The following is an 18,195-nucleotide window of genomic DNA, read 5'->3' as shown; positions in this document are numbered from 1 at the left end:
TTGAAGAGCGACTGCTTCGCGCGCTGCGGCTTTTTCTTCGCAAAAAAGGCGGCGAACTCACTGCCAGTGCTGGCGTAGGAGAGTTGAGCGGATGGCTCCGTGGCACTGCGGCTGTTCTTCACGTCCAGATACTCCATGAGCAGAACCTAAAACGGCAAACGGAGCACCACGTCAAAAAGTCTTTATGGGAGAATTGTCCTTCAGCCAGGTCACATGGGGTCAATCTCTCCATGCATCCTCAGTGCTTCACAATCACAACAAACTACAAAGCATCAATGTGACCTATCAGTTGACTTAACAGTGTAAAGCCGTTCACTGAGGCTGCTCTAATGTCAGCCCCTCGTTTATCACTTTCATAAGCTTCCTGGTGTTACACCTGAGATAATGTAACATGGAGTACTCCAGCTCATTAATGACTTCAAAGCTCCCACACAATCATATCCTGTGAGCTCAGCCTGCCTCCTCTGTTCACTTATCAACTTATTCATGAGCAGCTTTTTTTTTTAAACCAGAAGGCCTTTGTAGAGTAGAAGTAAAACAATAAAAATACACACATTTACTGCATTAACCATCGGATTATGCTCACTCTTTGTTGTGCTCACGTAAGGCAAACCACAAGTTGCTCTCAGTCATGTTAAAAAAAAATCATCACAAAGCATCACAATTTATGGCAACACACCGTCTACCTGGCCAACCCTGAAAAACAAAAGAAAACCCGAACTTTGAGGCCGCCGACACGACCGGGTGCTTCTCGCCGTTAAAAACTTTGTCGACCTTTTTCCCTGATCTGTCGACATGATCCATGGAGAGATCCATCAACGTCTTCTCGTGCTTCATAAAAATCTTATCACCGTCTAACAATAGCTGAGGACGAGCACATTGAAACCGTGGCCAGACAGAGAAAGTGAACTTCCTCTCCTCCATCATCTGTTGCTTTCATTGCCTCTCATTTCTCAAAATCTCTGCGTGCTTCATCATCTCTCACATTTCCATTTTCTCTCTATTGCTCCGTCTCCCTCATTTCATCCTCTCCCTTTTCTCTCTCTCTCTCTCTCTCACCCCCTTCTTCATTCCTCTCTCCGTGTGAATACATATGTTCGAAAATAGCCTCCCATATCTAATAGCTTCATAATTTAGCAGGGCCATTTAGCCCGTGTGTGTGTGAGTCTAATCCGGAGGCGCCGCGTGGGTCAGCCCAGAATGGGACAGGAGTAATGGCCGAGCAGATGGAGATCCATCCCGAACCATAATGACGCAATTAACGCTGCGGAGAGCTCCCCCCCATCATGCATGGGAAAGCCATGCTAGCGTCGGCGGTAATTTGAGTACACACACACACACGCAAGTGCACAGCCATTCAAAAATAATACTTAAGCAGGTATCCTGTATGTTCCCACAGGTTTCAATGGCTTATTACGACAACAACAAAAAACGGTCAATTTTGTTGAAAAGAGAGCTAAAATGCATTTCTCTAACTTCAAATTGATTTAATGTTTAACAAGGCTGATGTCACACTGTAGCAACTGGTCATGAATGTAAATACGCATGTTCAACACGCGCACAATATCTTCTAATTACTCTCCAACATACTTCCCCACATCACAGGCAGAAGCGGAGGCCGTCACACCGGCAACACCAGGGCATCCACTTGCCACTAGCCTCATGCAGCAGCTAATCCCATCAGTGTATTAATTACTAATGATGAGCTGATGGAGCGAAACCCCCCCGCCACCCCCCCGACTTGCTTGCGAGCTAACGCCCAAGCAGACTTAATGAAATGCCAGCGCCGGGCTGATGAAGGGGCTCCGACCCTACTTAAATTGCATTAGCCCAGAGACAGAGTGAACTTTGGAGGCAATTAGCTGGACGGCTAGGACAGAGAGGAAGAGAGGGATGGGAGGCGGCAAAGCAACACGGAAGGAGAGATACAAGTTTGAAGTTGTGGAGAATAGAAAGGGCAAAGGATTATGGGAGTGAAATGCACACTGAACATAATGTAACGGAGGAAATGGGAACGGAAAGAGAGACGGAAGAGAAGAACATGGAAGACAAAGAGCACAGGTTACATAACCAGTTGTTGCTGATTGAACAGCTCAAAGGGAAGTTAAAAAGGAAGACTTTAGTAGAGAGAAGAAGCTTTTGTTAACATCGCCTAAAATCTGCAAAGCTGCCTCTTTAAAAAGCGCTTTTACATTGTTGCAAAGCCCAAACTACTGCAAACGTGTATATTCTCGTTACAAGTGGATTGGAAGACACCGACTGAATACATCTAACTCCCAGTGAGCAAACTAACTATCAAGAATAACAGAACAATCTCAGAAACTTAAGACTTCACCCTTGAGTTGTCAAGAAAGTGCCTTACGTTTCTTTTTCTTTTTTTTTTTAAAATAAAACGACAAAAGTTTTCCAATTATAAATGAATCACAACATCTCACTTCAAACCTTGAAATATATTGTGTTGTCGTGTTAATATGAGCCATCGTCATCTCCACCCGTCAACTATTCCAGTACGTCCCCGGGGAATTGATATGAGCAAACTATTACGTGTCACACGTAAGCTGCAATCATCCACACTACACTCTGCACACACACTACCCCTGTTCAACACAAACAAGGCACAGCTAACTGTGGTTATAGCGTCACATGAACCAGATGATATATATGTATATATAAAACCCAGCGCTTGAGGATGATATCTACGTTAAGAAAGATAATCCACTAAATACGTCTGATGAATATAAATATAAAAGATATTTGCTCTGTTTGACATCGTACTCGTCTGCTATTCACTAGTAAAACAATGGAGCCGTCCATCCTTTCCACGACTACTCACATGACCTGCATGTACTGTCCTTGTCTCCGTAAGACAATCTCCCTTTCTTCCTTCCTCTCACCCGTCAGGTCAAGCATATGAAATCTCATTAAAACTGCTATTACTCATGCAACAAAGAGGCCCGGATCCTATTACTGTCACCTGTGTGTGACCGCGCCGCTCATCAGCGAGGATCAAAAATAAGGATAACCAGGAAGATCAGGAATTAGTAAAAAAAAAAAAGGAATTGTGTTACAATGAAGGGGGGGGGGGGGGGGGAATGACATGAGAGAATTGTGTTGCAAAGATATGAGGCCGAAAGATGGAATAAGACAGAATGAAAGACTGAAGCAAAACGGTAATTAGGAGACAACGGGGACACAAAAGGCAAAAGACAAAAAGGGAAAACAAAGAGTTCGCTCAGTATCTGCTCCCAGAGCGTCACATCAACGCAGAACAGCCCACACACACACACACACACACACGTGACCAAAATAAACAAATTCAATGGATCACAAAATAATTACCGATGGCCCCCAGAGCTCGGTTCCAAATGGGACCATATCTAATTTAGTAAAGGCCTGAAGCATCGATACGTCTGCTGAAGCTGGCTCTGATCTCATGTCTCTCTCCATATTTCCTTCTTTGTTTGATCAGTTCAGGTCACAGATCTGGACCTTAAACATCCTCTTAAAGTATCCTCTTTGCAACTTCTACAGTGTAGACGGATCCTGATGAGTTCCCCAAAACACTATCTAAGGCTCTTCACACCAGATACTAAGCTCCAGTGTGTGTGTGTGTGTGTGTGTACATGCAAAACTCACGTCTCTCCCAAGAGCTCCCCTAACAAAGACAATCATTTCCACCACCAACTGTTTAGTGTAATTCTATCAACCGACCAACCAACCAAAAGTGTTCGGCGCTTGAATGTCTTGGGTCTCGTCCACCGCGCAGAGTGCCAACTTCCATTAACAATAAAAAGGAAAAAAAAAAAAAAATCTTTAAAAGTCATTATCAGCACTCCCATTCATTTCTTCCTAACCACATGTCCTGATGTCACTCTCTGTATCCTCGTCCTCCATTCTGTCCATTACGGCCCTAACGCCCAACAAATCAGTGCAATTCAGAGAGCATCACTCCAGGCTTTGCAGGTGCGCACTTGTCATTGGGATGAACTCTGCCGTCAATTGGCTAAAATTGAAGAAACAAATATCACTTCATTTTCCCTTTCCTCGTTTCCATCCCCTGCTTCTTATTCAGTCTCGAACACACTCGGCGCTTCATTGAAATATGCTGTTTTCCCTTTGGCTGGCGTCTTGTCACAAAACATATTGACGGGTGTCCCTCGCTGCTAGCTTGGGAGTCAAAGCCCGGAGTGTCCTTGGCCGTCAAAGAGAGTGTTCTTCACGCGGCCTCGTATTGATCGTGTTCCAGAAACTTCAATAACCGTCGCAAGTTGTGACAGAGCTCCGGCCACAGACTGCTCCCACAGTACTGAACTACGGCTAACCAGTGGGGGGGTTCCCACCTGGAGCGCACCGCGTCTAGTCCATCTTTTGAAGGCCATCTTGTTGACGAGGGAGAGGAAGATGTGTTCACCAGAACCCATTTCATTCCTCTCCGTGTCCTTAACACGTTCCTTTTTTGTGTTTATTGCTTGAAACAAAGAAGGAAGAGGAATAACAGAGGAGTTTGAATGTTGTTTCTATGGATACTATCCATTAAGAAGATGTGAGAGTTGAATCGGTTTTTTTCTCTGAGACTCTAAATAGCACTGAATGTGTTGAAAGGGCATTAATTACTGTATTTTATCTGAATAGCAAAAGAGAAGACAACACTGATTGAACATACAGACCACTGACAGTATTACTGACAGGATACCACTATGGTTGTTGCTCACTGAGGCTGTAGTCATCTGAATTCTATTCATTGTAACCGTACAGTAAACACAGTTCAGCATGTTTTTAAGTGCCATTGAGTTCACTCATTTGTCGTGAAAACGGCACCGAGCATCTCTGAGAGTATGTGAGAACATTGATGTATTGAATTCGCCGACTCGTCCGGTTGCATCGCAGCATCCGTGCCGAAAACAATATATGTTGATGATCCTCCAAGAGCACACAGGACATGCTATTGTGTTCTCTTTCGCAACGCAAGTCATTAAGCGCAAGTCAAGGAAATGATTGCAAAAACATACATGAGCGGTTGATTAAGTCTACGGCTCTCCAGTGATTTGATGTAGTGAATATACGTGGGATGGATGGGATGGGGGGGGGGTTTGCTGAGAGACAAGAGTCCATGGTGGATGGGAGACTCCACCGCGCTCCAGCGATATGTAAATGTGACGGCGCTTTGGAAGGCAGAATAAATGTGACACGTTGATTAAAATGTTGGGACGAGAACAACGTCGCGATGTCTGTGCTTCATATCTAATTAAAAGAGATCATTGTCTACTGGCTGCTCGCTGGCAGTTCAATTCGCCTCGTTTTCACTCCGTTGATGAGCCGAGAGAAGGCACTGCGTAGTTAAGCCACGAGTATATATACACGTTTGTCTCGGTTAATCAATGGCAATGACAGGATTCGTGAGGGGAGTTTAAACGTTATGGGGGGGGGGGGGGGGGGGGGGGGGGGGGGGGGGTCGTGGAGGGATGAGATCAGAACCACATAAAAAACAGGAGAGAATATTAGAAGTTTCTGTTAGAGACGGATGGAAACAATGTGTTAAATTAATCCTCAGTCAGTTGGTTAGTGCCACCAAGCGCACTCTGAAGCAGAGACAGGGCCCCACACGTCAAAGCATCATTCTTTATTCGGAGCCCACATCAAGAAAGCTTTCTCATCTCTGGCTACAGTAGAAAATTAAAGTTAATACACTTAAGTTCCGCTTCTCTGGTGACGTTTCTGTGATCTAGGCACAAGGCAGATAGCCGGCATCTATCCATATTTTGCGGGCTCAAAGTCCCTCGTCTGCAGAGAGAGAGCCACTCATTAAAAAGTGGGGTTTGCACTCCGGTCACACACTCGCAGCAGACGACGGACCCGGCGAGCGGTCACCCGGTCACGAATCCTCGCGGAATGCGCAAATGCCGAGCTAATTAGCAAACTGGCGCGCCTCAAACCGAACGGCCGACAAGGCCAAGAGGTGATGAGCATCAGTAGCCGGCGACACTCTGTGGCAAAGACACATTAAGTTACACCCCCACTGGGTGGTCCTAATGAAGAATTCAAAGAGAGGGTTATGAACTGTGATCTTTTACGAACTGTGTTACCCAATTACCTGATAACACATTTGTGACTTCTATCTTTTTAATGATTCAAAAAGGAAACTTGTGGATTTTCTTTCCTGGCACCGAATGTTGTTTTGACAAACGTTTACATCGCATTAAACTTGCCGGGCTGACAAGACTGTCAGATGCGAAAGAGAAGCGCATTAATCATTTATGGTCACTGTGATTTCTTTGATACGGCAGTCTGCTTTGAAGAACTGGAAAGTTCCTGATGGAAAAAGGGAAAAGGCAATCATGGATATAGGGAACAGCGTAGCAAAGGCTCGCACTGGGGTGTGCACTTAGAAATGGAAATTCAATAATGGTGTGAATAATCAATAGATATACTCACACACACACACACACTCTACAGAAAGCAGACGATGGCGAAGTAACCTCGAAAAAAACACTCCTTTCCAGCATCAATACCGCCGATTATCATCCGGTCCTCTATGCTTTGAATCAATACCTCCACACTCACATTAACAGCAGAAGCATCCCCAGCATTCCTGAGCGGGGATTAGAACCATTACATGAATCTGGACTTTCAAAGCGTGTTGACTTACTCCCCATGCTAAGCCTCAGCCACACGTTGACGAGCGGCCGTTTCTGTGCCAAAGCCGTGTAACCGGGTGCACCCCCGTGTTTCTCTCGGCTCCAGCATCTGTCTGCTGGTGTGTCATGTGGAAAGGTCAACTTGGTATCTCCACTTCTCAAAGTGTGGGGGGGGGAAACAACGTACCGAGAGGTTTCTGCACATGTCAAAGATGTGAACTGCAGTGAGGTGCAATAAGTACTGTTACGGTAGTTGAGGGACTAACAAAGATCGCAAGCACATTTTGACCACTAGTGAGAAGGTTCCTGCCCCTTTGGGGGTCTTAGAAGGTGAGATAAGGACTCAGCGTCCTATAACATTTGACTGTGGGAGCTGTAGGAATTTAAACGATCTCATTGCTGATAGGCGACTCTCTCAGACTGAGTGGGCTAAACGAAGGAGGTGAAAGAGTGTGTGGGAGTTGTGAGGGGGGGAAAAAGAAAGCGAGATAATGAGATGAAGAAGGAAATTGCATGGAGCAAGAGGGGTATGCACAATGTATGTGTTGGGAAATTGAGAGACTGCAATACAGAGACGGCAAGGAATGATGCTGAAGGGAAATTGGAGAGAAGGGAGGCGAAAGAACAAGCAAGAGATGAGAGACATGGCAGGAGGGAGAGGGATGGACGAGGGCCTTTCATATTGATATAATCGGTCAGGAAATAATAACACGAGTGAGTGAATAAGAAAACCTCATTTCACGTAATGAGTATTCTAATCAAGAGATTACATCATCTCACATCGCAGAGACAGGGGAGAGCGACAGGGGTGAACTGGGTGTTGGCAGTGAAGGCGTGCTGGGGAACGGAGCACATGCCTGTGCACGGTCACAGAAACACACATGTACTGTACACAGCTAAACACTCCTGTGGTAAGGAATCCATGCATGCCAGCTGGAAGAAAAAAAAAAAAACACTCCACTTATTGGAAGCGGATAAGCTGGGCCCCAAAAAAGATCAAGATCATGTACTTAAAAAGATGGTTGTTATCCATCTTGTATATTTATATACAGTACTGCTAAGCTGTGGGTGGGTGAGAAGTCCCTGTTAAAATTAAGAAGCACCTCATCCTCTAAAACAAAGTCAGGCTGATTAAAATGTATCTATACACACGAGAACTGCTTCAGAAAATGTGATAAATTAAACATTACACAGCTCCCAGTGAAGCAACATAAGGGAAGATGCTGTTTACTTGGGTATGAACACACACACACACACACACACACACACACACACACAGATAGCTTTGAGAATTTCCTCCGTGATTCACCATTGGTCAGCTCAACAGCTGCTCGTCCCCTCAGCCAATCAAACAGGAGCAGGGAGCAAGAACCCCGCGCGAAAGCGCGCCAATTAAAGAACCTTAAATTAATCCAAGCAATCAAGCTCTTCCCCGTCTTCTCCTCTTGCTACTCCTCACTGACAGATTGAATGCCATCCATCACATCGCTGCCAGTTCCTCAACTGATTAATTTACTATGAGAGAAGGTGAATTAAATCAATGTTTTAAAGGCAAGTGCGGGGTGGAAAATAAATCAATGACAAACAAATCTCCGTGGCGGTGGATGAAAAGTAAAATCCTGGGGGGGAATGCCAGCAAAGGGAAGGCAAAACAAACAAGGTGCAGTGCTACCATATGGCCCAATACATAAGTAATAATGTGAAATGAACACTACAAAAGAGTAAAGCCATACATCAAAGTTTGATGCTTAGATTCTACAGGTTTCTGCTCACAGAGATTAAAATCTATTATAATCTTCTGGACTGAAAGACATGGCACACTTTGTTTTGTGTGTTATCTAAACTTTGTGTTTTATTTGACGACCTATGGTCTTCTCAATGCTCCAAACACATCAGCACTCTGCTATTACTGTGGCTCGTGTCTGACCTGCAGCACGGTCTGGATCTTGGCGGAGACGTCGGCCTGCTCGTACAGCTTGATGCCCTCCTCGTGGGCCCCGCGCGGGCACTGCACCACAATCCGCTGCAGGTGGGCCAGCACCACGCTGTGCGCCTGGGCCACTGCCTTGAACTTGTCAAACAACAGCTCCAGCAGATCCAGCAGCAGCCTGTAGAGGGAGCCAGAGGGAGCCGAAAGGGAGGGCAAAGATGAGCAACGGGAGGGATGGGGGAGGAAAGACGAGAGGGGGAGAGTGGGGGAGAGAGAGAGTGGGGAGAGATTTAGAGAAGTGAAGCAAAATTGATGTGAGACATTTTGTTTTTTCACTTTTAGAACACATTTATTTGGAAAGCCGGCGCAGCGTTCACTTGACAGTTTATTAGTTAGGAAAATACACGACTTCTACAGCAAATAGCTTGGCCTTGGATTTCTGAAAAGAAGAAAACAGAAAGCCGCCCAGGAATACAGCTTCTGTTTTAATATTAGAAAGAGAGGAAACGTAGGAGTGTGGTGTGACTGCCAGCCAGCCAGCACACCAGCTAACAGATTTGTTTTTCCCATCACAAGCAAAGACCAGAAAAAGTCTCCACGCCCCGGAGTATTCAGAGCAGCTGAGACACGCCGAGGATCGTGGTAAACGGCATCCAAATCCGTGCATTTCACATTTACACCATTTAGGGTGTTTCGGTTACCTGTTTTCATTTACATTTTCTGTTCAGCACACACACACACACACACACACACACACGGCTGTATTTCTCCTCCAGCAATAACCCAGCGCCTGAGCCAGCTATGAGGGAAGGCGTGAGCGAGCTGGACTCGAATGAACAGCTACTCTCATTAGTTCTAAATGGCTCTGGCTGAAGAAGAGAGCACACAGCTCACAACCAAAAGGACCTTCCCACTTGATGAGAGTGCTGCACTCTGGGTCGGAAACTCTCGGCAGCTTCGTCTCCACTAATGCGTCCACGCAGACTTTGCTGCACCGGCTTTCTAAGCAAGGACAAAGCTTTCAAAGTAAAAGAGGGAACACAGGTTACATTAGTTGAGTCTGAATGAGTATAGCCAGTTCACCCCATGCTAGTGAGTGGCCACTTTATTTTAGTGGAGTGATACGACAGTGAAATAAATATATAGTGTTTGTCTTACACTTGTCATTTAGCCCTCTCCTCTGGCTTTTATTTTTGTTATTGGTGGAGACCTTTTCTATCCAGAAGGACAGATAAACAGAATGAAAGTTTGCGGTTGCAAACCAAAGAAGCAGAGACTGCCACAAGCGAGCGTTCCATCTATTAAGTATACTCAAAAGCACCTGAGAGCCTTCATTAATACCACGTCAATACGAGTTAATGCTGCGAGAAAAGAACGCACGCTAAAAGTTTTGTGAAGTGGCCAAGGATTCCTGGGAAGGTATCCGGATAATGTAGAGGCAAGATGGATGCTTCACTGGGGGGCATTTGGGTTGGCTGTCTGTCACTACACCGGCAGTAGCGGCAAGTAAATGTTATTAATGGAGAGGAGAGCAGGCACAAATCACTGTGAGCTATAACTCAGCCGATGGAAGATGTTCGTGAGAGGGAGAGAGAGGAGCTGTGAAATGCCAACGAGCCAAAGGAGTCTCCCTCCCTCCCTCCCTCCCTGATGTATAAACGGACAAACTTTCAGAATTTGACAAACAATTCATGGTCGTGTATGCCCACGTAGAAGTGGACACACGCAAAATGTACGGCTCTGACCTGGACCACTTATTTGGTTTAGTTTCTAAGCACACGCCACTTTACCCCTCACAGACACACTCAGGTAGATAGACAGACACAGACACACACACACACACGAAGTGTAGACAGCCTAGTCCTCCTCATTATCTCCCAGTGGAGGCCATCCTAATCCATATTGTCTGTTCTTTGAGGCCTCACTTCTCATTTCCCCTCAGGATCGAAGCTCACACACGTCGGGAGAGACAGCAGGGAGCACTCACACGTACAGTCTCTGACGAACTGACCGGCACCTCGTGTGTGTGTGTGTGTGTGTGTGTGTGGGGGGGGGGTGTGTCATTTACAGAAATGACAGTAAATAGGAGCCTGCAGAGTTTTGAACAACTTTTGAAATATCAACTATGCCCGGTCACCCTGCTGTCGTACACAGATCCACAGAGTAGAAACACATCAAAGACCACTCTACTGAACAGGCAGAAGAAGAAGAAGAGAGAAAAAAAACAGTATAAAAGAGACAAGCAATCAATCTTGTGATCAATGTGCTTTTCTTGTTTTTAAATTGGATTTCAAATACTTTTTTCTTAATGTTTTTTGGTCATTCAAGCATTTCTTCACTTTGAATCAGCTTTCTTTCTGAGGGATTCAGAATCTTTTTTATATACACACCAAAAAAAAAAAGAAATATGCCTCGTTATTTTTGGTTCAACAAGACTGCTTTGATGTAAATTAAACTACTCACAGATCAGCGGTGCATGATAATAACTTGTGGGAACCTGTATGGAGTATCTTACTAAAGGTAAACATCTAGTGAAAGGAAAACGCACCTCATTGTGTCCGATCACAGAGGAAGCAAACGAGAACATAAACCTCCACCAGTAAGCCGCACGCCGCCGTAAAGTGCTTAAGTGTTGCAGTGCTATAAAATATAGTGTGCAATATGCAACACCATTGTTCCCTACAAGTGGTACGCTGGCTGGAGTTTCCATAGCAACAAGCCTCGACTTTAAATTGAAGTGAAGATAGGCAGAAAAGGTGTGTACCCACACACACACACACCTCTAAGTGTTCGCCCGAATGCGAACGCTCCGACACGTATGCGGTGTTAAGCACTCGCACGCATACACACAAGAAGGCAATTTTAAAACAATCTGTAAGGAGTAGAGCTGGCAATGAGCTACAAGGTGGCCGCTTGCATCGAGGTCAGATGAGATTCAGCAGCAACCGGAGAGAGAGGGGAGGCACACGAGGCCGGAGAGAACATCCCTGACAGAAAACAAGACGTTCCTCTTAAATGGTTCGGGATCAGTGGACTGAGGCCTGCGTTTCCCCAAAGTCTGCAGGAGCGGATGCGACTGCTTCTTAAAATGTAGCCGTCCTCTACGGCAGGTGTGAAGCCGTTTGTGTGTGTGTGTGTGTGTGTGTGTGTGTGTGTGTGTAACCGTGACTTGTCTAGGTTTAAAGCAGCAGAGAATCTGTTTTCATGGTCTGAGGCGGTCTTTACTGGGTTTCACACCTGGTTGACTGTCTGACTACGAACACCCTGGGACTGCATTCACAACATGTTGTCTTCCGCCCTCACCGTCGGCTGCACACATACCTAAGGACTGGTTAGGTGACCAGTCCAAGCTATAGTAGGAGTTATAAACGGCTGTACTGTATTAGTAAGGACACACGCGATTGGCCACCTTGTGCTTAATGACGCTGTGGAACTGAGTCTAATGTAAGAATATTAAAAACTCTCGTCTGGATAAAATACCGAGAGGATTACAAGTGACAGCTTTATTAAGGTATTTAATCTGTAGCATCAATGGTAGCTGCATAGCGCCGTTTACACTGATCCTTTTTTGGAAACATTGCTGATTCTACTAATTATTTCTAATCAGGCAAGCATCATCATTTCAAATATATGACTTTAATCTAAGAACTGCTTATAGTTCCCTCTTCTTGGCTATCTGCTGACTGTATCTCATATTCCCAATTCATTTATTTCCTACTATTAATCTCCAGTTTTCACTGATTAATAGCAATCCTCACTCTTCAGGGAATCAGTCTCCACACTCAGGAAGCCATGAGATTTTACCACAGTGCCTTCCTCCTTCAGTCTGTGTGTCCTTACCCTGCTTGTCTTATTGTGACTGTACCTTGGCTGGCTCTCCTGGGCCAGGTTCTCTCCTCTCTGGTAAGCATGGTCAGCTATCTGAGTGGTGGACCTCTTGACGATCTGTTTCAGCTCGGGTTCCAGCCGCTCCATTATGGCTTTGATGGCCTCGGGGATTTTCTTCAACTTGGCCAGAGCCTTTGAGAAAAAAAAAAAAGGACGATCGATGGAAACAGTTCACTTGACGCAAGGAAGGAAACGGCAGCACAGAACACACGGAGTGGACGTAACAGAGCGGAGGCGTGGAGATTGACAGTGTGTGTGTGTGTGTGTGTGTGTGTGTGTGTGTGTGTGTAGTGTTGTCCAATCTACCTTGATGAGGATGCCCATGAACTCAGCACTGTTCTCCTCTGGATCCACCTCAGGGAGGTCCGCTTGGTTCAACTCCCGCATGTCCTGCTGCAGCTCACGCACTGAAGAAAGCACACACACACACACAGAGAGTAACCGCTCCATCAATTTCACACAACTAGATATGTCAAGATTCCGTAACAAACTTCTTAATAACACTTCAATAACATACTATATCGTCCTCTTTTAAACGCACACACACCTGCACCTATCATGTCCCCCCCCCCCCGTTCATGCTCTTTCCATCTGACTTAGCCACATTAGCAGCTAAATTGAGAGTGACAGCGTGGAATGACGCTCTAATTTCCATTAGATAGGGCCTCCCAATTCCCCATCAAAGCACGTTAAGAGAGTTAATGTTTATGGCAAGTTAATGGACTTTGGATGCATTTCCTCTTTTCCCCCCCATTCCAACTGGAGTTTGTGTAATAATTATGACAATTACTTGCTACAAATGAGGTGCACTAATGCTATTAGACAAAATGGCAAGCTAGGCCACTGATGGAAGCCGGCTGATGTGTCGTGATCACAGTTTGTTAGCATGATGGTGCTAGGCACTTACCAGCTGGCGCTAGCTCATCGCCAGTGTTTTCTTTGCATAATGTGGGATGCTGTGGTTTAGCCTTTCACTTTGGGCCTACAGGGTGGGCGAACTAAAGGAATATTTACTTTGAATTTGTGGCGATTTGTACGTTTGATTGCGTTTTAAAGTCGTGACACGAGCATTCACGGTGGTGGGAGAAGCTCAGTGATAATGAGAAGCGGAGATGTATAACTGAAATGACAGTTGTACTGTAGGCGACATAAGCCTTCAGTGAAGTAAGAGCTAAAGAGATAGAGCAGCAATGAGCCAATATGTTTGTGGAGACTGAGTGGTATGCACAGGCATCGACAGAGCTGAGAAGAAACTGTGAGTCGCTAACTTAGAACGCCAAGAGTGGGTGGTGAAAAAAAAGAAAAAAAAAAAGTGCCAGGCTTAATATAAAAAGTCAGAAACACCAAGGGAACACCGAGTTATTGCAAGATTAACTTTTTTCATTATCTCCTTGTTTGCGTTCCTCTGTTCTCTGCCTGGGAGGAATGCAGCGCCGACTCTACGCCCCAGCAACCAAGAGAGAACTCATACATTTCTGAATACAGTTATAGTCGGCATTATCAGTCCCTGTTAAAGCGCCGGCTACCAGTTTGAGCGTAATGAATGCCGTTCCCCTGCTGTGATGACAGAGATGCTGGGTGACTAATGGCACAGATGGTGGGGGGGGGGGGGAGACAAGATAATTATAATGTTAGCAAGGGAAATGTATATTACGATCATAGTTTAAAAGTGTTATGACATATAGGGCAAATAGCGAAATGTAGGTGTGTGTGCAAAGAGCATCAGTGGTACGTTTGTCCTACAATAGTTCGGATCAGCAGTTTGTGGTGCATTCAGTTATACCGTGTGTATGTGCGCGTGTGTGTGTGTGTGTGTGTGAGAGAGAATGATGCTAATGACTTCATTATCACCAAGGCTATCAGCACAGAGAAAGTCAAATTGCAAACTGAAATCCACACACTTTGTTATCCAAAGAGACCGACAACACACTGCTTTGTCGGTGTGTTTATCTCTGTAGTTCTCCTGATGTAAGCTTAGAACAAGTACTCCCTCTTACTCGCCTATCTAATGTAGGGGAGCGTCTAAAGATCATGGGAACATACCGCTGCTGGATCCGGGCGTGCTGAACTGTGATGAATCCAGAAGCTTGCGTGGGGTGGACAGGCTGCTGACGTCCAACACGGCGATCGGAGATGCGTCTTTGGCCGTGGAGCTGCGAGGAGAAAAACAACCCAGAGACCCATAAGTCACGTTACTGAATAACTGTATGAGAGGAATAGGCTCAAACTAACTCCAAAAATCTGGAGTTAGAGCTTCTTTCATACACATATAAAAGTTTAGTATGCGCTAACAGAAACCTAACCCGGCCTTCTCTAACAAAAACAATCTAAGGTTGTAACAAATAAGCCCCGCATCTATGGGTGGGATCGGTGCTGCTTTCCAATGAGCCATTTATCAAGCCTTAAGCTGGAGGTTGGAGCAACCCGGGTCCTTTAAGTCGGGCTGTATAAACACAGTGCATCTGCTAAGTGAGCGGGGTGTATGGAGGCTGGCTTGTTGTTAGAGGCAACCCAACACAGGAAGGCCAGGACCTGTCACTGGCTGACCCTCCGTAATAAATCACTGTACTTCAGCAAAGCCCCGCCACCGTAATTACTGCACCTCACACACTCACACACACACACGTGTAAAAAGGGGCAAACAACACAACAGCATCAACGGTGTGTTTCGAAGTCATCGTGCTAAATTATCCTGAATAAGTCACATGGCTGCATCATGAAACTAAGAAACTGGCCCTCGGGTCACGGAGGCAGAGCTTGTTATTCTCCTCGTGACTGCAAAAGCTGCTTCTTTCAACTCTATGTGCTGAAACTGCTAGTAATATATACACACACACACACACACATACACACTTAGAGTCATGATATATAGATGTATGTGTTTATATATGATGTCTCAAAGTGTATATCTCCCAAACATCCCATGATTGATTAATGATGTTATCTTCTTTACAATAAATTATGCGTTTTTCATCCGCCTCTTCGGAACTTCACAGCACGAAGAACAAACATAGAACAACAACAAGTTACACACGGTCTAATTGTTTTTGTCAGTAATTGGTCTCCATACAGTAAACAATTTGCAAGTTGTCCCAGCAATGGACCAACAAGGCATAATGATTACACGACGATACGGTCAAAAGTTTTCAAAGAAGGCTACATTTCTTATCACGACATAATAGAAGAAGAAGAAAGGCGTCTGGTATCTCACACCAAACAAACTGGCTCATTAAACAGTGCGCACTCTTATCCAGCCGAGTATATTAGTGCTAACACGAAGAAAATGAAACTAAACATATTTCAATGTTCGTTGTGTGGAACCATAAAAGACTAACTACAGTTTTGGTAAATCTTAAAGGGATATTAACAAAGAGATCAAAATATAATCTCTACTGTATCTGAAAGTTATATTTGTGTTGACTAGTCATGCTCCAGTGCACAATACTGCAAGTCCTTGCACAATGAAGGAAGCAATAATAAAACATTTTCACTTTTCTATTCATGTGAGGACATCTGGACCTCCAGAGGGGTAACCATATAATAAAAGTTGAATAAAGCGCCCGTTACCCTGGCAGGCGAGCAGCGTTTTTGTCCTTGTTCTTGTGTCCGAGGCGACTTGTGGACTTGATGTAGAGGTGTCGGTGCAGCTCATCAATGAGCACGAGGTGGATGTTGAGCTTCTTGCTGTGTAGCTCCAGGCGCAGATCTCCAAGCCCTTCCACCTGCAGCAAGGGGCCTTCCAAGGACTCCACGGCTGACACCTGCATAGGAGACAACAGAACAGCCAATCACAGGTTAGCCTGAGCTGTACAGTTCAACTTTCAACCGTCACACAACCAACGTGGGAGGGTGGAGGAGGGAGGGCTGCACATCCAATTGTTTGTCTCCTACAAAACTCAATCTTACAGACAATTATGGACAGGAAAAACCACAGGATCTCTATGGCGTAGTATTGAATTCTTACCCAACAATAACTGCGTATGGGCCATACAGAGACAATACATTGAATTTATCATCACACTAACCTGTGGTTAGTGTTGCTCTGTTGGTAACAAAAGAAATCTGTCCAGATGTGATATGGTGTCTAATGGAAAGATGATTGTAATGATCAAATTGGCCAGTGCAATGGTGAAGCTTCACTCCATACAATGAAGACGAACAACCACAATGACATTACCGTTATTGTTCATGGACCGAATAAACTATTAATACAATTAATTAATAATAACTTATCTTGTTTTCAATTGACCTATGAATATACAATCTATGAAAAATATATTTCCTTCGAAGAAATGATATAAAGTTGTCTCATGCCCTCCTGAGTCACCCAGTCTCCCTCACTGCCTCCCTATTTCCTCCGTTTTCATTAGCAGCAGCGGTTGTGTCCTCTTTGCAATTAATAAATCTTAAAGCCATAAAATAAGATGTGCCAGCCTGTATACTTACATGTATTGTATGTGCATTACTGTGTGTATTTCAAGGGCACTAATGGCCAGATGATAGCGCTGTGAAGGATACTTGCATGGCCAGGGCAGGACGGAAGGGAATGGGTGGCGGGGGGGGACGCTGGGCAGAGTGCATGGGTCAAGTGTGTGTTGATGCAAATGAGAGCCACATTAGTGACAAGATGAGCTGCTGATCAGCCCGCTTCGGTTTAATAGAATAACTCGGCATGCCTGCAAGGCTCTGCGTGTCCTGTGTGTGTGTGTGTGTGTACACCTCCCAGATGTGTCTGTGTATGATTATACGACTGTAAATCATTTAACACTTAAGTGTCTGTATGTGTGTGTGTGTGGGGGGGGTCTCATTACCATTGGGCTGGGCAGACAGAGCAAGGCTGGTTAACATCATTAGGGGTCCGGGCCTGTCAGAGTAATGAGGGAGAGGAAGCCTCTCGTGAATTTGCTCAGAAGCAAGAGACATTGTGAGAAGGATAGGATGGGGAAGAGAGTATGACGGGTTATCACTAGCTCTGAGCTTTGGGGGGGGGGGGGGGGGGAGGAGTTTTATGTGTGTGCACCTGGGTTTTGTGACACTAAAGGAAACAGGAAATGAGAGAGGATACAGAAGAGGAGAGGAGGGGACATTTTCTGGAACCAAAGCCAGTCTCGTTTTAACCGAACCCATGGGGTCTAAAACTGCCATTCAATAGTAGACAGAGAGCATAGTCTGAATTCTAATTGTCAACCCTTAGAGATAAGGCTCACATAAACACACTCACAATGTGAGAGCAAGAGACAGTGAAGGAGAGAGAGGCGAGGAAGTTATTCCTGGCTAGTCTGTACTCTTGCCACACTACACAGCACATATAATAACAAAGATATATACCGCATGAGTCAGTAAGCGCAAACCGTTCACAACTTTTTGTTGAAGAAAGAATAAAAGACGGGGGAGGAATCGATTAGAAAAAGGAGAGACGAAGCAACAGAAGGCGCAAGTGAAAACCAGGGAGTCGTTAATCTGACAGATGAGAGCGGTAATGAGTGACAGCGTGATGGGAATAAACACTTCAGGGACTCTCAGAGAAGTGACACCGGCAGTATGATGTTACAACCGAGGGAGTGCGTCGACGCTGTAGACAGCAAATCGGGGGGAAATGCATATCGTTATAGAAACCTAATTGTCATATTCGATGAAATTATTCCTTTGGCCAGTTTTAAGTTAAGTTTGTATCGAGAGATTTTTCACACTCACACAACTTTCAATACACACTCCAAATACATTTCACAGGTTTATGTGCAC

General features: G+C 45.1%; 1 protein-coding gene across 5 annotated transcripts in view; it reads right to left on the bottom strand.

Annotated features, from left to right (window-relative positions):
- The window catches only part of exoc4 (exocyst complex component 4), a 90,945-nt gene that overhangs the window by 68,420 nt on the left and 4,330 nt on the right, over positions 1-18,195 (bottom strand). For all 5 annotated transcript variants that reach the window (XM_076111340.1, XM_076111341.1, XM_076111342.1 and 2 more), the window contains exons 4-9: positions 16,021-16,214; positions 14,497-14,606; positions 12,760-12,860; positions 12,431-12,585; positions 8,563-8,743; positions 1-146 (exon numbers count right to left, since the gene is read on the bottom strand). In XM_076111340.1, coding sequence (XP_075967455.1) covers positions 1-146; positions 8,563-8,743; positions 12,431-12,585; positions 12,760-12,860; positions 14,497-14,606; positions 16,021-16,214 — 887 coding nt within the window. The remainder of the gene's footprint in view (positions 147-8,562; positions 8,744-12,430; positions 12,586-12,759; positions 12,861-14,496; positions 14,607-16,020; positions 16,215-18,195) is intronic.

The sequence above is a fragment of the Anarhichas minor genome, unplaced genomic scaffold (assembly GCF_050575085.1).
Source record: "Anarhichas minor isolate MPS153535 unplaced genomic scaffold, ASM5057508v1 ptg000045l, whole genome shotgun sequence".
NCBI lineage: Eukaryota > Metazoa > Chordata > Actinopteri > Perciformes > Anarhichadidae > Anarhichas > Anarhichas minor.
Note: the sequence above shows the minus strand (reverse complement) of the source record. Positions and strands in the feature narration are given on the sequence as shown.